The sequence below is a fragment of the Squalius cephalus genome (assembly GCF_949319135.1).
Source record: "Squalius cephalus genome assembly, chromosome: 1".
Classification (NCBI taxonomy): domain Eukaryota; kingdom Metazoa; phylum Chordata; class Actinopteri; order Cypriniformes; family Leuciscidae; genus Squalius; species Squalius cephalus.
This window is the reverse complement of record NC_137122.1, coordinates 57,768,361-57,793,103: the sequence shown is the minus strand read 5'-3', so window position 1 is coordinate 57,793,103 and position 24,743 is coordinate 57,768,361. Positions and strand designations below refer to the sequence as shown.

The 24,743-nt window shown below is 37.3% G+C and overlaps 2 protein-coding genes across 4 annotated transcripts; one reads left to right on the top strand and one right to left on the bottom strand.

Annotated features, from left to right (window-relative positions):
- The first annotated feature begins 660 nt into the window (after nt 1-660).
- Nucleotides 661-17,676, top strand: LOC307155332 (kelch-like protein 24). Of its 3 annotated transcripts, XM_079865934.1 has the most exons (12): nt 661-773; nt 1,008-1,063; nt 2,343-2,617; nt 4,501-4,827; nt 8,488-8,631; nt 11,569-11,755; nt 12,084-12,230; nt 12,654-12,782; nt 13,765-13,941; nt 14,989-15,135; nt 15,339-15,504; nt 16,803-17,676. In XM_079865934.1, the coding sequence occupies exons 3-12, from the start codon at nt 2,360-2,362 to the stop codon at nt 16,972-16,974; spliced, it is 1,854 nt and encodes a 617-aa protein (XP_079722060.1). In that variant the 5' UTR covers nt 661-773; nt 1,008-1,063; nt 2,343-2,359; the 3' UTR covers nt 16,975-17,676. The 3 variants fall into 3 exon arrangements, with proteins under 3 accessions (XP_079722060.1, XP_079722061.1, XP_079722059.1); XM_079865935.1 differs by lacking the exon at nt 1,008-1,063 and having other exon boundaries at nt 678-773; XM_079865933.1 differs by lacking the exon at nt 661-773 and having other exon boundaries at nt 1,015-1,075.
- Nucleotides 17,677-20,293: 2,617 nt separating this feature from the next.
- On the bottom strand, nt 20,294-24,158 carry snu13a (SNU13 homolog, small nuclear ribonucleoprotein a (U4/U6.U5)). Its single transcript, XM_079874532.1, has 3 exons — nt 23,967-24,158; nt 23,455-23,575; nt 20,294-21,663 (listed from the first exon to the last, which is right to left on the bottom strand). Exons 1-3 carry the CDS (start codon nt 23,967-23,969, stop codon nt 21,401-21,403), a joined length of 387 nt encoding a protein of 128 aa, XP_079730658.1. The 5' UTR covers nt 23,970-24,158; the 3' UTR covers nt 20,294-21,400.
- Nucleotides 24,159-24,743: the final 585 nt, after the last annotated feature.

Here is a 24,743-nt window from a genome sequence, read left to right as displayed (position 1 = left end):
CTGAATTATTACAATCAAAACCCATAAAAGAATATATATATATATATATATATATATATATATATATATATATATATATATATATAATGACTGCAATGGCTGCCATAAAAAAAACAAAAAACAAACATGTGTGTATAATAATATAATGTAATATAATATAATATAATTGCTTGAGAATTTTAAAGCAATCAGTTTCCACAACTGTAAAAATAAATAAATAAATAATAATAATAATAATTAATTATTATTATTATTATTATTATTATTATTGCAGTTGTGGAAACTGATTGCTTTAAAATTCTCTAGCATGTTTTACTCAAAGTTTTAAGTTGTTAACACAAAGACAAAAACAGTGCAGCAATGCAACTTTAAACAGCAACATTTTTGTTTAGGTTTTATTTGAAATTTACCTGAATCAATAAAAAATCAAACTAAAAAACATCAATTTAACCTCCTAAACTAGTTAATAGACATCAATGCAATACAATTACTGAAGCAACATGCAGCATATCATCATGGAGCGATTTGCGATACAGATGTTGTCTTAGTTATAACCATAGACTGTAAAAATGATGGTTATAATGGTTATAACATGACAGTGTGAGGTGCGGCGCTGCTGAACTCCTCCAGACCGAGAAGAGGCGCTGATGCTTCATGTTCACACTCAGCCTGTTCTCACAGAAGAAGACATGGCGTCACGACTCTTCATAAACAGTGTCAGGTGAAGACGATATGGACAATTTGAGCTGATTTCAACTCAGACATGTTTCTCGGTAAGATCATAAACCTGCAGTTTTTACATGTGTGTCTTTATCGCTCCCAGTGACTGTCACTCATCATTCGTGTGAATTACTGGAGGCATTCACCAACTGCATTAACAGTCAACTCCCCCTTACATGCTCCACTTTAGCTCATTTCTGCCTGTTGAACCTCTAATACTCTTTAAATATTAATACACCATAATTTTGTATTAATATTAATCATTTTATTCCTCTGTATTAATTTAGGAGTAATAAACAAGCGGCAGAAGGGATCCATGAGCTGAACTGAATCGACATTTGATGTAATTCGACAGGTTTTTTTTTTTTTTTTTTTTTTCGTCAAAGCACATTCATCTGACATTAGACTTGCTGTCATTATTTATACCTATATTTATATATTGAAATATATTTTTATAATACATTTTACAATTATATATTGGTATAACATTTATATTAGTATCTATTTTTTTAGGGCTGGGCAACGAGTTTGTGTTTACATAATATTATGTGTGTGCACTGTGTGTAATTATTTTGTATATATAAATACACACACATGCATGTATTTAAGAATAATGTGTTATTTATATATAAGTTATTTATATTTATTAGGGGTGTAACAATACCCTCATGTCACGATTTGATACATATCACGATACTGAACTCACGATACAATATTATTGCGAGACTATAAGAAATATGATTGATTAGGCTAACTGTTGATTAAATTTGGTTTTACATTGTGTGTGTAAATGAACAGGTTTGGACTTGGTGCTGGAAACCCAAAGCTCAGACAATAGAGACGCCAGAATAACAATATTCATGATTCTGAAGATGAAAAACAGAATTATTTTAGATGAATATGCTTGTACTCTTTCACTGGCTAGATATATTTATAATAATGTAGGCCATTTTTACTGGTAACAAGAGATTTGGCATTATCAGGACACACACACATATTCCCCCATTGCATTATTATACATCATATTCAACATTATATATAGTAGTTTAATGTTCTGACACTAAAACTAAAAAAAAAAAAATTCTCACACAGTAATTATTATTTTGGGTGAAATATCCACGATACATATTGTTGCATTGTTATATTGCGATATATTGTGACATGATATATTGTTACACTCCTAAAATATATATATATATAACATAAATGATGTATAAATATATGTACAGTATATACATGCAAATATTTCTTAAATATATACATGCATATGTGTATATTTATATAAACAAAATAATTATACAAAGCACACACACATATATTACGTAAACACAAACTTTTATTTTGGATGCGATTAATTGTTGCCCAGCCCTAACTATTTTTATAAAAATTTGTTGCATTGACAAAATGAATGAATGAACACGATTTTAGATTAAAATGTATCCTTTTTAACTTTTCACAATATTTCAATAGTTTTTTGGCAGTTCTTATGCTGAAACTAAGAACAAATATTCCATGTCTCTCAATTGATATGAAGTCATTAAACTACATGCACATTTATTAGAAGTGCTGTAATAGTTGTATATGACGCTTGAATCACGTCGCTCTCTCCGCTGTTCTCTCAGCCTGACTGATTGCTGAGATGGAGATCATGGCAGTGAACCTGCCGTCCAGCTCCAGTCTTCCCCCGTCTCCGTGTGCCGAGGACTCGGGCTTCCCGCTGGCCTCTCTGGACAGCGAAGACTACGTGTTTGTGGAGGCTCGGCACCCCAACAAGGTGCTGGAGGGCTTGAACAGCTTACGGCTCAACAAGGCCTTCTGTGACGTGACTCTGTGCTGTGGAGGACAGGAGTTCCCCTGTCACCGCATCGTTCTGGCCTCATTCAGCTCGTACTTCCAGGTAAAACACATCAGTCAAGCTGAGTTCCTGGTCGGACTCGCTATTAACTGACCGAAATAAATAGTCAGATCAGTCAAGCTGCCTGTGGACCGAAATAGTAGACAACTTTAGCAAATATTTTCAGATATTTAGCCTAACTTTTAGCAAGCAATTTGCCTAAAATTTCACACATTTTAACATGTTTAACATGTAATTCTGTGAATTTCCCCCTAAAATTAACACAGAAAATGCACAAAAAATCTGTCTGCAATTGAAACTTCATTTAAAATGTAATGAACAAATTATTTGTTCAAACCCTGAGACATTAAAGTGCCCAAAACACTGTTTTATCGGTGGATGAAAGTGAAAATTATGTTAAATACCTTCCTTGGATCAATTTAGTGCAAAAGCTGTGTGGAAAAACATGCAATGTAACAACAATACAATGTGCCGTTTACACACTACACCGTTTTCAACTACAAACAGAAACTTTTTATGCGTTTTGGCCGTTCATTTACACGACAACAGCGTTTTGTCGGCCTGAAAACACAAACTTTTCAAAACGGGCTTCAAAGTGCAAGTTTTTGAAAACAATACCGTTATCGTCTCCGTTTAATCTACAAAAACGTGAATTTGTGAGAGCGGTGACGTCGTGTTCATGTGTGTTACGTGTTCAGTCTACAGGCACGTAGTGTTTCTTTACAAAGTGACATCGCCATCTACTGGTCTGGCATGAATAGTACAGCGCTTTTAATCGTATTCACAGATCCATGTGAACGCAGATTGTGTTGACAACATTGTCGTCTGTACACAAAACCTTTAAGAAATGCAAAGGAAAACTTTCCTGTTTTTAGTATTGTTGTCGTGTAAACATACTCTAAAACTATTGTTTTTTCTGTATTTCTACAACTTGCGTTGATATATAAATAAATAAATAAACCAAATAAATATTACAATGCATATTTAATATGATTATATGTTTGGCAAAGATGTTATTTATTTATTCATATATATATATATTTTTTTTTTAATTCACTTCTGATTTCTGATAACTAATCAAGTGGATGTGGTTATCTTGCCAGTTATCTCAAAATATTGATATTCTAGAAAAGAGTGAATTGTGCACTATTTAAAGTAAAAATACCGGCTAATAATAACTAATATCATATAATTTATAGACTATATTTATAGGTGTGAGTTATATGTCCAAAGATCAAAAATCGCTGTATTAATATGACTATATAGTTGTTTTTGATAGAAATTTAGCCTTTGATAATAGTTTATTTAATAACAGGGTTCGTGTAAGGTACTTGAATTTGGAAATGTGAAATTTAAGTCCTGGAAAACCCTTGACATATTATGAAAAGGTACTTGAAAAGTGTATGACTTATTGAAAGACAATATATGTGAAATTAGTGTTTAATTTTATTGATAAAACAATCTTTTCATGCAAAATTAACATTGCAGCCCGTATTATAGAGATATAGAGCCATTTCACATGGCTATGAGCATGATATTGCTCATATAAATATCCAATTATATGACACAACTTTCATTCTTCATGTCAATCATATATTCATGGGAGAAAAAAAAGCGATATCTTTGTCATAGTATCCTTTCAAAGGTTAAAGTCACCACAGTCATTACATGTGCTGCACCTCTTTGTTTTATTAGTTTAGTTATATTTATCTATTCACCTTTTTTAGAAGTTGAAAGATAATAAAGATATTGTTTGATTGATGTGAGATCTCTGGTTGTTGTCCTTGAATAGTCCTGGAATTAGTTTTTACAGTATCTGTACGAACCCTGAAATAATAACCATGTGGTCGGAAACCAAAAGAGAAAGTATTCATATTAATGAATGTAAGTCTGGCGTGTAACCCTGTGTTGTGTTGTCGGCACAGGCCATGTTCTCCACCGACCTGATGGAGTCGCGTCAGGAGCGCGTGGCCATCAACGGGGTGGAGCCGCAGATGATCGGGATGCTGGTGAACTACGCCTACACGGCGGAGGTGGTGATCTCCAAGGCTAACGTGCAGGCGCTGCTAGCGGCCGCTAACCTGCTGGACGTGCTGGCGGTGCGCGAGGCCTGCTGCCGCTTCATGGAGCGCCAGATGGACGAGATCAACTGCGTGGGCATCCACTGCTTCGCCGAGGCGCACTCGTGCCGGGAGCTGGAGCGACGCAGCATGGAGTACATCCAGCAGCACTTCAGCAGCGTCTGCCAACAGGTCAGGCGTCACAAACTCACACTTCCTGAAGCCATGCTCACTTTACCACAGCAGGGCCATGCCAGCAGCACACATTAGACATTACCTTTCACATTAAAGGGAAAGTTCACCCAAAAATGAAAATTTGCCCATGATTTACTCACCCTCAAGCCATTGTTGTAAAGTTTTCTTTCTTCAAAGCAGAGACCAGTGAGACAGTTGGGATTGCGTTCAACGGAAGTTATTCTTTATTGAGAACTCCGCTGTACGTTGCTGTAGGACTTCCAACATGATCTAATCTAACATAAATTTACATGGTGTCTTATAGGCATTTTAGGAGGAGGGACTTTTGAAGGTGGAGACAAATTCAAACAAAGCATGTAAATGAGTATACAGGTTAAGGAACCCGCCCCAGACCGGCAGTCTCAATCCAATCAGCATAACCACTCAAATGCATATGTGCTAATCCAATCAGCCAAACGATTCAACGTCTGGACTGTGGCTCTTGCTCCAAGAGCCATTAAAGACAATAGGTTAGCGTCTCCGTGATCTGACTCATTTAATTTACAAAGGAAAAACAGGTCGGGCAGGAATATCTTGCTGTAAACTCAATAATCACTTTCTCAGTTTATATACTATCTAAATTAAAGGAGTCATGACCTAGTATTACCTTGTATACCTACTGCTGTATTATAGTCTTTCAGGCCCTTCTAAAAAAGAAAAGTGGAAAAAAAAATAAACACAGAGCTCCTCAGACCCTTATTTCTGAAGGCATTATTGTCTCGCGAGATCTGATGCGATATTTTGGCTGTCGTGGACGGTCATTTTAATAATGCAAATGAGGGGCGCGTTGATTGGTGGCAGGAAGGAGGGGGTTGACACCGCAGGTGATGCTTTAGCATATCATTACAAAATGACATCATGGCGCAAATTATGAATGAACCCGACCTGGCCGCGACCGGCTTCCCGGCCAGTGTATAAGTATGAGGCGCCGTTTAGGGCTTAAATCAAACTTCATTCACGCACACATATATGAAACACGCTTGCATACATACTAAGTAGTCACACATACATGTATATGAACTCTCCACGCACATACTCATATGAGACGCGAGCACACACACACAAACTCGCGCACATAAGTTACTCATATGAGACGCGAGCACAGCACACACACACACAAACTAGACGGCGCCTCATATATAAGCGTTAGGCAATCAATATACAATAGCCGAATTCATGATGATCTCAGTCATTTGTTGTTTGCAAAGTAACGTTAGCAGCCATTCCCCATGTTTACCTCGAAGCTAATACTCCCGCTAGCATACAATAGCCGCATTAGCAGTTGGCTGCTGTTTGTTACACAGAGTAGAGCAATAAAAACACATTCTTACTGTTTCAATTGCAGGCAAGTGTCTGATTGTTGAAAATGGCCCCTTTTTCCCGAGCTTCGATGCCAACTTCGCCTGATATTGCCTCAAATTTGTGAAGGATTCCGGCGTAAAATGTTTAGTTAGCACAGACACATAACGTTAAGTCAGTGGGAAGGGTTGTAGGAACCGCGTCATTAAAAATGAATTTAATCCACTGGTCCCTGACAGCTTGGTCCGTTCTTGGGAGAGAAAACACATTTACATGTTGATTCTGGCAGTCAACAACAGAGCAACTCAGTGTGCCCTACGTTTCTGCTTCTTTCACGACTGAATATGAGGGGAGGAGGGGCGCCAGGGCGCACTTCCTGCGGCAGGTCTGCGGTGTCCATATATGGTATATCCTGCCCCGTCATGACGTCAAGTCGGGGCTGAAATCAAAATCTCATATTTGAGTGCGCGTGCACGCGCGCTGGTTTATGAACCCTGGGGTAAACGAACGCTTCACTTTTAAATATCGGCTTCCCGGCCAGTGTATAATCGTTAGGCAATCATAACATACATTGATTCTCGTGGAAAAGTGAAAATTGCAGGTCATGACTCCTTTAAAACCTCAAATGCTAAAATCAGTATTCTTCACCGTGATGTTATGTAAGGAAGCATATCTGAAATTGATTCTTAAATTTGGAATCCTTCACCATCCTAGGTGTATATGACATTCTTCTTTCAAACGAACACAATCAGAGTTATATTAAAATATGTCCTGGCTCTTCCAAGCTTTATAATGGCAGTGAATGGCTGTTTCTGTTTTGAAGACCATAAAAGTGCATCTATCCATGATAAAAGTGCATCTATCCATGATAAAAGTGCATCTATCCATCATAAGTGTATCTATCCATCATAAAAGTGTATGTAAATTAATGATCAGCTTTAGTAACAAAGTAACAATAAACAAGTGTTTAACCAAATATCTCTGAGTAAAATAATATTGTGGGCAGAGTAAAGGAGCAGAAGATGCAAGAGCCTGAGCGATGGATGAACTTTGCCAGCATATATACTTATGTTCAGATCAGAGGAGGACCGGGTTCATCAATCATATCAATATCCTTTCCAATAATCAGCTCCGGCCTCTGGGTATTACATTCTGCAAGCGTAGCGAAACATTGTGGTTTTAACACTATAAGCAGAAAGAGTCCATGTCCATGTCTGGACTTTATGCTAATAAACCTTCATAATAAGTAAAACCACAAACTCATGTCACATTTGATATTAGACCGGATACCAGACACACGTCTCAACTTTAACAGAAGTGGCAGCAGAGTTTAGACATGTTCATGTTGAGGTGAACTAAAGGTCTGAACTCATGAATACGAGTATATGAACTATGAGTATGTGATATATCAATATATACCATAGATAAAAAGAACATTTGTAAATAGATTGATGCAAAAATAATATGTTTGAAAGGATTATATATATGTATATATATATATATATATATATATATATATATAAAACCATAAAACAATAATCATACATTTTTACTTTATATTATATTATTGTTATGATATTCATGTAATTTTAAAATAAATTCAATACATATAAAAAAAAAAACACAAAAGAACATGACCTTGTTACAGGGAAAGGGTTACAATATTATGTCAAATTGTTGGTTATTGCCCTTTATATTGTAATAATAATTATTAATGTCAAATAACTAAATGCAAAAGAAACCAAGAACCTTTTATGTGTTCATCTGATTGGATTCTGATCAATGCTTCTGATCATTGTGTTCATGCGCTCAACAGATAGGTGTGTGACTGGGCCAAAAACACGAACAAACATGTAATTCTGACACATTTGATTCATTTTCACTTTAATCGCGCATGTTGTCGTCTTGTTGTAATTCTGTAGGGGTTTTGACCTTATATAAAAGATCAATCTTCTGCGTTTTCTACCAAAATCAAGCTCTTTTCCTCTGTTCTCTAGTCATTTAGCACAGATTTCAGATGATGTTTCACTCTTCTACTGCATAGACAGCCAAGTTTTAGTAAAGCCAAACTCTCCGTTGGTGAATTACCTCCTTAATGGCAAAATGTGGCAGAAATTACATTTATCACTGTATCCTTTAATATAAGTATTTGTATGATTTGTGTAAGTTGTCTTATCTTATCATTGTGAGAAAGATGTGACATGATTTTCAGCCTTGACTCTCTTAAATCATGAGGAATATATCTGTTATTAATATTTTTAGTTAAGAGTTCATTATAATATGGATATATACCTTCAATCTGTCTGTCTCACCCTACAGGAGGAGTTTCTGTCTCTGTGTGCCGATAAACTGACAGAGATCATTTCCAGTGACCATCTGAACGTGCCAAAAGAGGAGACGGTGTTCGAGGCGGCCATTGTCTGGCTGGAGAAGAGCTCCTCGCGCAGACAGAGCTTCGAGAAGGTCCGTCATGATGAGCCTTATTCATATCTTCCCGACCAGTGCTAGTTCTCCATGGGCTTTTAGTTATGCCATAATTATCACTCACGGGGCAGTAACAATACACTCTGAGGATGCTGCATTTATTTGGACACTCAGGATATGACGTCACACTCTGCGACATCTTATTTAAAACATAAATTCAACATGAAATGATAATAATAATAATGCAACTCCACTTTCCTCCAATACTACAAAATCACAGGCAATCATATGATCTCCAAACATAGTTGATGTTTAAAGGGATAGTTCACTCAAAAGATTTGTCATTATTTACTCAGCCACATGTTATTCTAAACCCATGGAATGAAGACAAATGAAGATATTTTTAATGAAACCTGAGATTTACAAGTCCATTCCACCAGTACATTGAAAAAGTTCATAAAAACATCATAAAAGTTATCAGGCAAACACACTGCAAAAATGTAAAAAAAAAAAAATGCTTTTCTTACTTAGCATTTTTGTCTTGTTTCCAGTCCAAATATCTACAAAATCTTAAATTAAGATGCATTTACTTCAGTAGTAAAATGCCATAAGATATTAAGTCTTGTTTTCTGGGGAATTAATCAAAATGAAGTGAGTTTTTGCTTAAAGCAAGCAAAATTATCTGCCAGTGGGGTGAGAAAGATTATTTTGCTTACCCCATTATTATTGGGGAAAATGTCTAAATGTCATGTCATTATTTCAGCGAATTACACCCTTAAAAACACAGTTCTTTATCGGCATCTGTGCTTCCATGAAGAACATCAATGGAACCTTTCCATTCCACAATAGATTTTATAATGGAATGAAAGTTCTATAGATTGTAACAATGTTCTTCACAATTTAAATAATATAAAAAAGGTTATTTTATGAACTTGTAACTGAAAGGTTATTTCATTTTTTTCTTTTCTTTTAAGAGTGTTGGATAAAAAGTTGTTCATGAAGGAAATAACCTGGGTTGGACTCTGTTTTTTGAGACATGTGTCCAGGGTAGCTGGGGGTTTGTGTGTCATGATCTCTGATGTCTGGGATTACCCGCCTTTGTGTGTTTGATGAACTAAGCCTGTGAAAGCCAGGTCACATGCTCTTCACAGGCTATGATTATGAAGAGAACTGTGTGAGAAACGCTAAACTAGCCCTGATTGGATGGGATCGGATTGCTGTGTTTGCATATCATTGTTGCTATGCAGTTATTTAAAGACTAGACCTTAGTAGCAGCTCGTGAGGAAAGCTCATTGCATATCCCATGGGAATGAGTGCAATTCTGAAGGTACAGGAATGATTTCAGGTTGCAATTAGTGGCGTTTGCTAAGACGAGCATGAGCAATGTGGTCATAAAATAATTGTTTAGCCAAAATGAAATTTCTGTCATCATTATTTACTCACCAAACCCATCCAACCTTTCGTTAATCTTTGAAACACAAATTAAGACGTTATTAATGAAACCTGAGAGATTTCTGTCCCTCCATTGAAAGTCCATTCCACCAAAACTTTGACACTTCAAAAAATCATAAAGACATTGTAAAAATAATTGTTTGATTTAATCTAAGTGTTCTGAAGAGACACGATCACTATATAAAATGAACAGATTTAACTTAATTAATTTTATGCATTGATCAGTGCACATACATGGAGCACATGAGATAAGATTATCAGAAGTTCAGACGTGCTTGTTTGATGCGTTTTAATCAGATTTTGTGCATGATAGTCTGATGACATGACGAGCTAAAAGATAAAATGACAGCTGAAATGGCTTCGTCAGACAGGACATGGTAAATGAGATCAAGCGCATTGCATTGTGGGATACAGTAGTCCATTGATGATATGATGGTATCACATGTAGTGATGCACCGAAATACATTTTTTTTTACCGAAACACACAAACCGAACAGCTGAAACCTGAAAATAACATTTATTTATTTAAATAACATTTATTTTTATTTATTTATAACCTACACACGCATAGGTTTAATACCTATGATCACGCGCGTGAACTCGGCAATCGACTACTTTGGACTTCAACCGAAAAACAGGATGTAAACAAAGGTATTTGCGCTGGCTTAAATAACATCATTTTTATACATATCTTTCACATCTACTGCAGTCAGACTCACTCGTGTTCACTCAGAAGGAATCACTCACATTTTCTGTGCACTTGTAATGACACATCAAGGATGTTAAGAGGCTAAAAGCAGGTTTAGTACTTGCCCCATTGAAGTCAACAGGGTGCAAATTTTAAAAATAGAATAACTCGGTGTAGGCAACACCGATTTGTGTCGTTGTTCTCTGTATTGACAGCACTCCAAATGTACAAAATAATGAGCTCAATGTTAAAATTGACCGGAGTTCTCCTATAACGTATTAAATAACATGAACTAACCATGAGCAATACATTTGTTACTGTATTTGCTAATCTTTGTTAATGTAGGTTAATTAAAATCCAGCTGTTCATTGTTTGTTCATGTCAGTTCACAGTGCATTAACTAATGTTAACAAGATTTTAATAATGTATTAGTACATGTAATTAACGTTAACAAAGATTAATAATGCTGTATAAGTGCAGTTCATGCTAACTAATGTTGTTAACTAATGATCCATATTGTAAAATGTTACCGTTTATTTAATAATCAATTCATGAACAACATTATAATGTAACGGGGATGATATTTTAAGCTCTGAAACTTGTGGGATGTTTTAACGGCACGAAAGGATATAAATATCAGAAGATCGAGGCTAATGTGATTTCTCATGTCGTGACCCATTGAATGGCTTTCCTGAGGCAAATGTAGCATCACATGACATATTGTTTACAAGCTGTTTTATTGATGATTTCTGCAGTTGAAACAACTCAGAGTTAACCGAAAGGACCAAAAGTCCTGTGAATCCCTGAACTCGTGTGATTGTGAGTGTGTGTTGCAGGTTCTCGAGCACATCCGGCTGCCTCTCATCAGTCCGTACTACATCCATGACGTGGTGGAGACTCTGGATGTGGTGAAGGAGTCGCTGAAGTGCCAGAAGCTGATCTCTGAAGCCAAGGACTATCTGCTGCTGCAGGACCGCAGAGGAGAGCTGTACGGGCCCCGGGCTCGGCCCCGACGCGCTACAGGTGAACCCTGACTGTCTATGAGCACCTAAACCTGTCCTGCAACAACACCTTCTGTGTGCGGGATCACCACACTTACACTCGCTACCTTTACATGCAACCAAATGATCCGGTAGTAATCGGGTCGACGGCTCATTTAAAAAATGTGATGCTGTTGAGCGGACTCGTAAACACCTCTGATTGGCCATTGTGTTCACTGTAAAGTCATTGAAACTCTGGAATAACACACATGGAAGAGTATGGGAATGATGTAATGTCCAAAGAAATCCCGAGGTAATCCTGTGATGCTTTGATCTGGAACAAAGGGCTGGTGTGTGTGTGTGTGTGTCAGGCACAGCTGAGGTGATTGTGACAGTAGGAGGAGAGGATGATAAGGTTGTTCTGCGCAGCGTGGAGAGTTTCGACCCGCTCACCAGCCAGTGGAAGAGTCTGGCCTGCCTGCCCTTCGCCGTCAGCAAACACGGCCTCGTCGTCTCTGGTGAGTAGCAGTGGAGAAAGATCAGGCATCGGGATTCTCTCTACAACCATTCTGGGGCGACTCTGAGCTTAGCTTTTAACTGCAGATGCATGATGTTAAAGGGAGAGTTCACCCAAAAAAATAAAATTAGCCCATGATTTACTCTCCCTCGAGTCATCCTAGGTGTATATGACATTCTGCTTTCAGACGAATATAATCAGAGTTATGTATTAAAATATGTCCTGGCTCTTCCAAGCTTTATAATGGCAGTGAATGGCTGTTTCTGATTTGAAGTGCATAAAAGTGCATCTATCCATCATAAAAGTGCATCTATCCATCATAAAAGTGCATCTATCCATCATAAAAGTGCATCTATCCATCATAAAAGTGATGTGTGTGTGTGTGTGTGTGTGTGTGTGTGTGTGTGTGTGTGTGTGTTTCCAGGCTCCATGCTGTATCTGGCTGGCGGTGAGTTTCCAGACGGCTCGGCCAGTCGAGAGATGTGGCGCTACGACCCGTGTTTCGACTCCTGGTTAGAGATGGCACCCATGAACGTGGCTCGATCAGAACTGGGTAACACACACCAAATCTGTACAAACTTACACAAAAGTTTGTTCCCTTCAGCTCCAGAAGTCATGAACGTGCAGTGGAACGACACTGATGTTTACAACGAGTCAAAAGTTTTCGATAATGTTTTTTATTTAATATTTTGTATTTTTAGGGGATTTTATGGTACTACATTATATTTACTCTGTATTTATAATCCATTTATTCACGTTTTGAGCATAGACCTGAAAATTACATTTCCATCTTAAACTGTGGTAAATATTGAATGCTTTACAGCTCAGACTGAAGTTTGATCTCGATTCAAAGACGACACTTGGCACATTATTGCTGAAGTGAAAAAAGTTGAAAAAAATCGAACTTAAAAAAGTTACAGAATTTTACGTTAATTGTTAAGAAAAATGCACAAAAACACTATTTTAAATTTTTATATGAAATCTATATTTTCAAAAACACGTTTTACTTTAAAACAGCAAGAAAATCAAAGCCATAAATCTAAACAAGTTGTCTTCCAAATTTGAGCTTGATATCTCAAAAATGAGCTTTCAGTCAGATGTTGTTTGGCTGCAGTACCAGACGCTTCCACTAGAGGAAATTCGTCTCCCATTAATTTCCAATGCGCTCATTTTTGATCGCGAGGAGCACAAGTGTGACTATTTAACCTTTTCGAATCATGTTCATACCATTCCAATAAAGTAAAAAAACAAAAATGTAAATTTTTCAGTAAAAAATGGCCGAAAATGGCCGATTTTTAAAAAATGGTTAAAAACGGTTTATGCTTCCAGCGACCACAGTATCTGATCGTCAGTGTTGATAAACACACTCCTTCCAGAGCAATTCTCAGTGTTTTTGATTGCTAGATGTGTTTGTTTACACCTGCAAAGATTATGGCAGCGTTGCCCTTTTTCTTTTTTCCATTTTCCAAAAATATCAGGCAATTAAATGCTTTCATTGTTTGGCAGACTGAAGTAACCCAGTGTTGTTCTGGCAGGGCTGGTGATGTTGGACGGGTATGTGTTCGCTGTGGGCGGCTGGGAGGGCCGTTCTCGCCTGGACTCGGTCGAGTGTTATAATCCTCACACCAACACATGGCAGTTCATGGAGTCGGTGAAGATGGCGGTCACCAGTCCGGCTGTGGTGGCGCTGGATGGGTTACTCTATGTGACAGGTAGCAGGTTTCCTCCAACACACGCTCCAGGCACTGGCGTAGAGGGAACATGTGATTCCTGAGTAAAACACAACTGAACAGACAGCATGTGGACTGATTAAATAATGTAAAAATAGACAATACATGTCTAAAAGGCGTCACTGCCAATCCAACCGTTTCAGAAGCGTGTGAAAAATTCCCTGATAATTCACTCTCCCCCACATTATCCAAGATATTCATGTCTTTCTTTCTTCAGTGGAAAAGAAATGAAGGTTGTTGAGGAAAACATTCCAAGATTTTTCTCCATATAGTGACTTCAATGGGGTCCAAATGTTTCAGTGCAGCTTCAAAGTCTCGACACGATCCAGCCGAGGAATAAGAGTCTTATCTAGACAAACCATCTTACATTTTCCTGGAAAAATCCTGGAATGTTTTCCTCAAAAGCCTTAATTTCTTCTGGACATCTTGGATGACGTGGGAGTGAGTAAACAGATGCTATTATTTGTGAAGGCCAGAATAACTAATACTAAAATGTGGTCTACATATCTCAAGCTTTGCACTGCTAATTCATGCTAGGCGATAAGTTTTCAGAGTTTCAGTGTCAGTACTACATTAAACTACTATATATAATGTTGAATATAATGTATAATAATGCAATGGGGGAATATATGTGTGTGTCCCGATAATGCCAAATCTCTTGTTACCAGTAAAAATGTCCTACATTATTATAAATATATCTAGTCAGTGACAGAGATCAAGCATATTCGTCTGAAATAATTCAGTGATTTCAGCTTCAGAATCATGAATATTGTTATTCTGGCGTCTCTATTGTCTGTGCTTTGGGTTTCCAGCACCAAGTCCAAGACTATTCATTTACATACACAATGTAAAACCAAATTTAGCATTTTAATCAACAGTTCATTTTGTGTTAACCTTTTATCATATGTCTTGGAGTATCACAATACTATGGTATCGTGAGTTCAGTATCGTGATGTCAATCGAATCGTGATATGAGGGTATCGTACGTTACGCCCCTGTTGATAACGCTTCCCTTCTGAAATCTCACAGGAGGAGCTGTTTTAGAAGACGGCGACGGCACAGACTTGGCGCAGGTGTACAACCCTAAAACCTGCGTGTGGGCCGAGGTGGCGCCCATGCAGATCGCTCGCTCGGGGTCGGCCGCCTGCATCCTGAAGGGCAAGATCTACGTCATCGGTGAATATGGAGACCTTGAGTCCTCATCAGTCAGTGTCACGAGCTTCGTCCTGTACACTGCAAACAACGCTTTTCTTCCTTTACTTACAGTCCAGATATCACACATTTTGTCTTGTTTTCTGTGGAAATAAATAAAAATTGAGTGAGTTTTTGTTTAAGAAAATCATTTGTTGCAGTGTGTCTCACACATGTTCCTCTGTTAGGCGGCTGGCACGCGTCCACCGAGAACACGGATAAGGTCGAGTGCTACGACCCCAAGACCAACCAGTGGACCATGTGCGCGCCCATGAAGGAGAGGCGCTACCGGCCCGGCGTGGCCGTGGTGGACGGGAAGATTTACGTTCTGGGAGGAGAGGAGGGATGGGACAGGTGAGAGATTCAACACTAGAGTCCTGTGAAATTGATGAATTCTCCAACCACATTTGGCAACGATTTCAAACCCATATGTCTCTGTTTACTTATTTATTTATTTTTATTTTATTGGATTTGAAAGGCTAAAACCTGCGACTGAAAATAGCTTTTAAAAGAAACCCCACTACTTCAGGTCGACGTTTTCCCATTACAGACTTATTTTTAATATTGAGCGTCAAACAGAGAGCCGATCAGTTCTCCAGATACTTGAAGGGTTAGTTCAGCCAAAAATGAAATTTCTGTCATTATTTACTCGCCCTCATGTCAGTCCAAACCCGTTAGACAATCTTCGTAACACAAATGAAGATATATTTGATGAAATCTGAGAGGTTTCTGATCACTCCTTAGACTGGATTGTAATCACAACTTTCAAGGCCCAGAAAGGTAGGAAAGACATCGTTAAAATAGTCCATGTGACTCCAGTGGTTCAACCATAATGCTATGAAGCGATGAAAATGCGCAAAAAAAAAAAAAAAAAAATACAGACTTTATTAAAGAATTTAATTTAATTTAAATGGGGAAATTATTCGAATTATTCCTATTGAAATTACTGGATTTTGCTCGTGAATATTTGCAGAACAAAATATGATTACAGTAGAGGCCCTCGAAATCCACTTTCTCCAACCCTGATCACACACACACACCTGAACAAGCCAATCAAGCGGTCAGGATCACTAGAAAGATATTAGCTTATCCAGTACAGCGCGGTGCGGCTGCGTTGTCAATTAAAAAACAAAATGGTGGAAAAATGCTGACGAAAACCCTCTCAGTTGGTGGCAAAAAATCGCTATATACATGTAGATGTGTAATGAGTGGAAGTGGATTGTTTCTGAATGGCAGTTTGCAGTAACGTACATTACGCTGTGTGTTGAAGTGTGTTTTCTCAGGTCACTGATGCACTTACACAGTTTTATGCACTATTGTAGCCTTATTTTCCTTGCATGCACATTAAGGATATTACAGTGAATATAAATATAACTTTTTAAGAACAAATATTTCAAAAATGAATGCACTTTAAAAAGGTGAATGTCATTTCATTTCAATAAAGGATGCGATGTTACTTTGATTTGGTTTATATTTGCCTATTGCGCCCTCTTGTGGCCATAGGAGACAATACAGTCCTTTTTCCCTGTAACATTAAATATTGCCTTTAGAATTTGAATTTAGCTAATATTTCAGAAAGAAATAATAAATTTTAATTGAGCTTTTCAGCCATTTTGACAGCCCTTCTGCCCTCCCCCCCCCCACACACACAGGTATCACGACACTATCGAGCGGTACTGCGAGGACTCGGACAGCTGGGAGCTCGTGGGAGAGATGCCCACCAGCCGAAGCTGGCTCAGCTGTGTGTCCCTGCGGCTCCTGAAGGACACACACACACACACCCGTCCCGGGACGGCCCTGGAGACCGAGTTCCCCGTGGACTGAGAGCAACGGGGCCGCACCTGCAGCAGAACCGGCCCGGGACCGAAGGAGCGCACGCATCCGTGACCGTTTCCCTGGGCTGTGGGGACGGAGACGGCCTGACCCGAGCACTGGAAGGTCTTCAGAAAACACTCATGTCATACGCTACAGTCTCCAGTGCGACCCAGAGCGAGGCTGGATGACGGATCGATGGATATCTGTGGTGATTGTAAGTGTGTTTGTGTGTGTGTGCGCCACATCTCAGAGTCTCCACAGTATCAGTTCAGTGTGATGTTCAAGTGTCGTGCACTGAGCGCCTCATGATTGTGACTTGTAATCAAGTACTGATTTGTTTTCTAATGAAGTAGTGTGTTGTAAATGTTTTGTACTTTTTTGTATGGTGATTTTTGTTGTTGCTGATGTATTTATTATTAGATGTTTTTTGTCGTACCGAGAGCTTTATGGAGTTACTAGCACAGATACACTGAAACATGTTGACTGACGTTCATCAGAACCGTGAATAGTCTGCGTATTGTGCACAGTATGTGATTTATTTCAGTATGTGTATAGCCAGATTACCTACTACTATTGCCAAAATCTGCAGGATACAACAACTGAGCATGTTGAGCTGGGTACTGTATCCCACAATGCACCGTATGTAACATGATTGATTGTCCACTGTATGATAAATGAACCTGAATTACAGATTAAATTTTTACCATCTTTTGTCGTCTCATTATTTGTTTGGGTTTCTGGAAGTTAAGTGGGCTGTTATGTATAATTCATAAACCTGTTATTAGTGGCTGTTAAGTTTCAAGTTTTGAAAAATACAACAACAAACAGTAATATTGTTAAATATTATAACAATTGAATTTATAATTGTATATTAGGGGTGTAACGGTTCACAAAATTTCACGGTTCGGTTCAATACGATACAGTGGTGACACGGTTCGGTACGTTTTCAATACAGCAAAAAGAAAGAAATGCCAGAGAAATTCCCTTGATTTTTTTTTATTTTATTTTATTTTTAAGATTTTTTTTTTTAATTAAAACTAACATCATAAAGTATGATCTTTTTTTTTACTTTGAACAATGATGGAGCTATACTTGACCCATCTTCTTAACAGCATATAAAACAAAAAATGCTCATTATAAAAAATTAAATGTATTATTGTAGTAGATAAACAGGTTTATTTTATTTTATTTTTATTTTAAGTATGCAAGGCTCCAGGTTAACATTTGAGGGCAGCAATTTTATTCATTATGTCGAAATAACTCAAAAGCAAAACGATTAAAAAAATAAATATTTGATAACATTAGTCTTTTTTTATTTTTAAATAAGTGTTTTTTCCCCTACATCTAGAAACATTTAGTTTTATAAATGGGGGGTAATCTTTGAAGGATGAACAAAATAATGTTTTGGTCATCACATTAAAAATAACATTGAAATATATGATCATATTTGAGTTTTGAAGTGCTAGAAAATATATGTGATGTACTTGAAAGCATTTTACTATTCCTGCCAAACGTCCATGGTGACAGTTTTTAGTGTTTAGTCTATATTAAATCCGTAGTGAATGTTTCTTATAACGGTTCAATACGAATATTTAATTATAATTTATTTCTGTGATCAAAGCTGAATTTTCAGCATCATTACTCCAGTCTTCAGTGTCACATGATCCTTCAGAAATCAGTCTAATATGATATATGAATAATTCTCAAAAAGAATTCATTGTTATTATCAATGTTGAAAACAGTTGTTTACATTTTTTTAGGATTCTTTGATGAATAGAAAGATCTTTTTATTTCTTGTAGAAAGCCTTTCTTTAAAGTGAATTTTGGCAGTTTTGTATAAATTGTATCTTAATTTTAATCAATGTAGCCTAATCATCATGGAGGCGCCGGCGCGATTGCATTGCTCGTGAACTGAAGAACTGAAGCTCGTCTCGACGTGCAGATTCTAAATATTTTAAATTATTGAATGATTTTATTTGTGTTATAATGTTATATAAAATGTTACCATTAGTTATTTTCTCATTTTATGTCATTATCATGAAAAATAAAATAAGAAAAAGAAAATGAAAGATTATAAAAAAAAAAAAAAACGTAAAAAACGGTGAGGGTTGATGGGTACACCCTCCCAGATCAGCCGAGTTATCAAAGCGATCTATGAGAGAAGTGTCGCAGCCTGATCTCCCTCAACTCCGAATTGTCAGAGCGCGCGGCGAGTATATATATGGCAGACACGACCTATGTTTCTCTTCGACGGTAACTGAAAATTCAAGTTGCAATTTTTCACGTTGGATATACTCGCGCGATCAAATATAGATGTGTTAAACACGATAAGAACACAAATTCTACGTTTATTCGTTAAAACAGTCGGTATTTCCCACAATGCTTCGCTACTTTGCAGCTGTTGGCGTACGTCACGATTACTAAGCGCTGCTATTGGCTTAAGTAATGTTTACGTCACGCTTATTAAGTATGTAAGGCGAACGGAACGGAACAGTTAAATTAACAATAAATTAACATTGTGAGTTACATTTTATAAACAACATTGTCGATATTGTTTGTTTTCCCTCTATTTCGCTGACGAGAATTTTAAAATGAAGCCACAGCAGAGTCTCAATGCAACAGACAGCGACGATGTTTTTAAATAGAATCCGCGTTTTGAACGAATCAATTTAATGATTCAATGAACCACCACCACTTGCTTCTTTCCCGAATGAATCAGCCGTTTGAACAAATCGGTTGAATGAGTGACTCGCTCAACTCACTTATTAAATGAAAATCTATCTTTGCAGTGTAGAAATGACACAGAAGTGGCATCAGATCTGGCATTAATATATTTTCACTGCATTTACAATTGCATAAATAAAGCTATGAGATCGTTAAAATTAGAAATCAGTTCATATTTAACATTCTAATTAAAGGGTACTTTAAATGTGAAACATAAAACTGCCAGTAGGTGGCAAACATTTTACGCCAATGTTTGCGTGTACATGACCGACCGACCAATGAAGAATAGCGACTGTAGAAAGCACACATTTCAAATAAATGCAGTTCTTTTGAACTCTATTCATCAAACATATTAAGCAGCACAACTGTTTTCAACATTGATAATAATGTTTCTTGAGCATCAAATCATCATAATAATGATTTCTGAAGGATCATGTGACACTGAAGACTGGCGTAATGATGCTGAAAATTCAGATTGTTACTGTTTTTACTGTAATCCTGATCATAATAAATGCAGCCATGTTGAGCACAAGAGACTTCTTACAAAAACATTTGAATAAATCTTACTGATCTCAAACTTTTAAACCATAGAGTACAACATAATCCAGCATGTTTTCCATCCTGTATTCACACACACTTCAGTCTATTAGTGAACAAGTCTGTATTTATTACAAGTCTGTAAAATGATTGACATATATAGCTTTTAACTCATAACTGTTACTTTAAAAGTTCCATAATGTCAAACAATCTGTTCTCAGAAGTGGTTAAAAAAAATAATTATTTCAGTAATTAAATGTACAAATGGCAAAATGAGCAGAATTAAAGGTGCACTGTGTAATATTTAGGGGGAGCTGTTGACAAATGCAATATTATACATAATTTCAGTGTAAAGACCTTTCTTAATGAAACGTTATGTTTTTATTACTTTAGAATGAGCCATTTTTACCTACACACACCACGGGTCCCCTTACATCGACATGTTTCTACAGGAGCCCTAAACGGACAGACGCGTTTCGTCTCAATATGTTGTTCTTCGTGCAAAGATGCTAGCTAAAGTCAGCGAATAAAACACTGACACAATGAACAAGTCACAATAATATTCGCAATAAAATATCGTTTTACTGAATAAGTAAGTAATCATTACTTCTTAATTTATCTTTGTAAAGAAACATCACTGCTGAACTGGCTACTCTGCTGTCTCAGACGACGACATCTTTTCCTGTCGGCCACCGTAACTTCTGTTGGGTGCAATTCACAACCTCACCACTAGATGCCGCTCATAATCACACACTGCACCTTTAAAGGTGTGGCATGTAACTTTTTCACTCTACCAAAGCATAAAAATACCATAACATGTTTGCATATATTGAGGAAACATGCCGAGTTCACATACTCGTTTCTCTGAAAAACACTTATCGATCCAGTTACTTTACTTTGAAATGTGCATTTCCAGACTGGAATGTTTGTTATTGTTTCGGTCTGTGATACACGTTGACAATTTTCATTGTCCATTGTGTTCGTTCCTGTTGTGTATCTCAAACTGGCGACCCGTGTGAGCGCCGTCGAGTCTGAGGAGCAGGAGGCGGGAGATATTTTAATTCAACTGCAGTACCGCATTCGACCACTAGTTGTCAATCTTACAGACTGCACCTTTAAGTGTACAATGGCAGAATGAAAAGCGACACTGAAGCGGGTGAGGTGAGCTCGCGTCTCAGACGAGGAGCCTCTCGATGGCCATCTGCAGGGACTGGATCTGAGGCCGGAGCTGAGAGCCCTCTTTAACGGTGACGGAGGAGGCGATGACGGGCCGGGACACGCCACACGCGCGACCCAGGGCCTGCTTGGAGCGCACGAACACGTACGGGACGTTCTTGTCCTCGCACAGCAGAGGCAGGTGGAGGATGATCTCCAGCGGCTCCGCGTCCGCCGCCATCACGATGAACTCCGCGATCCCACGGTTCAGGGTTTTGGTGGCTGGAAACAGTCGAGGAAAAGAGGAAGTTAGGGACGTCCCGTGCAGAATCATCATTATAGCATCAGGGTGACTCCAGGGTTTAACAACAAGACCAATTAAAGAAAATTCATGGAATTAATTGAAGGGAAAATATGATCTCTAAATGTAAATGTCAAAGGAGAAACATTTTTATAAGCCAATACAGTATTTATAAGCTGTTTTCCAGTGCAAATGTCTAAAGAAAGATTCTTAAATCAAGAAGCATTTACTGAGGATACAAAATGACAAAATATGAAGTTTTGTTTTCTGTGAAGTTGATCAAAATGAATTGAGTTTATGCCAATAGCCAATGAAAGGGACGTTTTCATAACAGATAATTGCTCTTGTTTTAAGCATAAACTCACTTAATTGTTATTTTTAAAAACTTCCAATTTGCATTTGTATCTCAAGTAAATATCTTGATTTAAAAAAAATATATTGGAAACAAGAAAAATTATTATTATTATTTTTGCCATGCATGCAACATTTAATGCCATGACTTTTAAAACTTAAAGTAGTCAATAACTGTATCCCTTTAAACTCATCTCTGATCACCAAAAATATTCGTGTCTAAAAATAGCTTGAATGTAACTCGACACCCTTGCCTCATTTATTATGCACGGTTCTATGAATATGCAAATGAGCCCCGCCTCCACTCACTCACTCAGCTCAGAGATCCACTCGTTACATGGGATAAAATTACTGATTACAGTGGGACTTTAACAAAACGATATGTTGCAGGGAGGTTTTGTGTGTGATAAACCTACACAGAACACTCTCTATATTTTAATAACCTAAAAATAACTGATGACTAACATTCATTTATCGGTCTCTTTACTGAATAGTAGCTTATAATGAACACAGATATGAGAATAAACAGTGATTTCAGAGCGATTTGGCACGTCTAACTGAAGGGAACATGATGTGAAGCGAGATGTTTTCATTTACTGACCGAAATAGAGAAGCACGTCACGCTAAACTGCTCAATTCCTAATGTAATGTGTGTGTGTGTCCTGAAGTCAGATAGCTGTTTATTCATCTTTTTATGTCTGTGAATAAAATTAAAAATAAACCCTGACGTCAATGTTATTTGCTGCTGAATCATTTCATATCTGGGTAATTGTGGTACACGACATCTTCCATATTATTGGACAAGTTTAATCTCATTTAAACCTGTGATGGTTGATGTGCTCAGATTATGAATATTAATTAAACAAAGGATCAAAACATGACAAGAACTGGTTATTGAGCGTCAGTGTGTGTGTTAGCTTTAAGTAACGTGCTAAATCCACAGTAGATACACACAGCTTTACAGAAAGACACAGTTATTGTATAGTAATTGAATTGTATATTCTATATAGCTAATATTTCATTTGACACGTCAAGGCTTTTTTAAAAATGTATGTCTGTAATTAAATTATTATATAATCAATATTCACTGGTGTTTGTCTTTTTCTTTTATCCATATATCCAGGTAAATCAGTTAGCGCTCTCTCTCTCTCTCTCTCTCTCAGACTGGTTTAGTAATATGGTTTAATTTTAAGGAATTACTGTATGTATTTTAAAAAAGGAATTTCATATCAGCCAACTAAAAAAAAACACTAAGAACGAGAAATGTTTAATTTCACAGTCTATAGCTTTGGTTATATACTAGTATATGGAAAACCTTCCTGACTAACCAAAAACAAACCTTTAAAGAAAAGCTAATTTTGGGAAGGTTCTGTCCGAGCGTGTGTTGGGAAAGGGAAGAGCTCTCCGGGTGACTCCTGTACCTTCATTGGCCCCCTTCCTCAGCTGTTTGTAGTTGGCGGCCTGTTGCACGAGGTCCAGGATGGTCTTGGAGAGAGTGGCGTCGGCCAGGGGATAGGCTTTGGGATTGACCTCTGACTCGGCCTGGAGGAGGACAGCAGCAACAGCTGTGTGTGAGTTACACCGAGTCAGTCACGTGTCCAGGGGAGATCTCTAACTGACCCAGAGAAGCTCCTGCATCAACATCTGAACACGTGACAGAAGAACGCGGGCTGTTGTTGTTGTGGTTACACGTATGTGTGTGCGTGTGTGTGTGTGTGTCATGGATATCAAGATGTGTGCCGGTGAATAGCCATTAAATCACCACGACTTTCATTAGAAACAAACCAATAGCGTAAGTTAACATTGATGATACAGAGGCAAAGAGCAGCAGGTGTTGTTGGACAGTCAGAGATACACTATACACACACATTATTATGGAGATTATCTAAACCACAAGTTAAAGCCCATGGCTACAAGAACAGCACATATTTACCATGTCTCAGGTGTGTGTGTGTGTGTGTGTGTAAGCGCGGTCAGTCCTCTCGGCGTGCGGTGCTTCACGGAGGACCGACAGATTCAACGCGTGATTCGCACGGCGAGCGTTCAGTGTGTGTCGCTCCGTGTTGCGTCATCAAAACGAGACGAAGAAGAGGGAAACCAACTACATAATAAAGGTGCAAGTTTTATTTAATTTTTTTAACGACCAAGCTAAATCAGGGTACAATATTTGTACAATATTTGTACTATATAAAAAAATGTGTTGTACCGCTTGACTAATGAAATGAACAGAAACTTACACAAATAAAGAACATTGTAAAAAATAAACAGTCATTAAAGAGTCATTAATTGTTCTGTCTTCATAAACATAAAATATATTCTGTGTGTGTGTGTGTGTGTGTGTGTGAATATTCTGGTTGTTTGAGACGTTCTGGCATTTATAAATTCTAAACATTTATAAAATCTGAATAAAACGAATTTGAAAAAAAAAAAAGTTTAATTATTTAAAATATACTAATGTTATAAAATATTTAGCCAAAAGCAAACCAAGATTGAGCTGATTTAAAAAAAAAAAAAAAAAACATTTTAAAATTTTAAAGGAATATCTAGATAGATAACAGCTGCTCACATATATATATATTTTATTTTACATACATGATTTATTATACATAATCATTCATTATGTATGTAAAATAAAAAATAAAATAAAAAACGTTTAGTGACTTTTTTGTCTGTTTGTTTGAAATGAGTTCACATAAAAAAAAATGCTGCT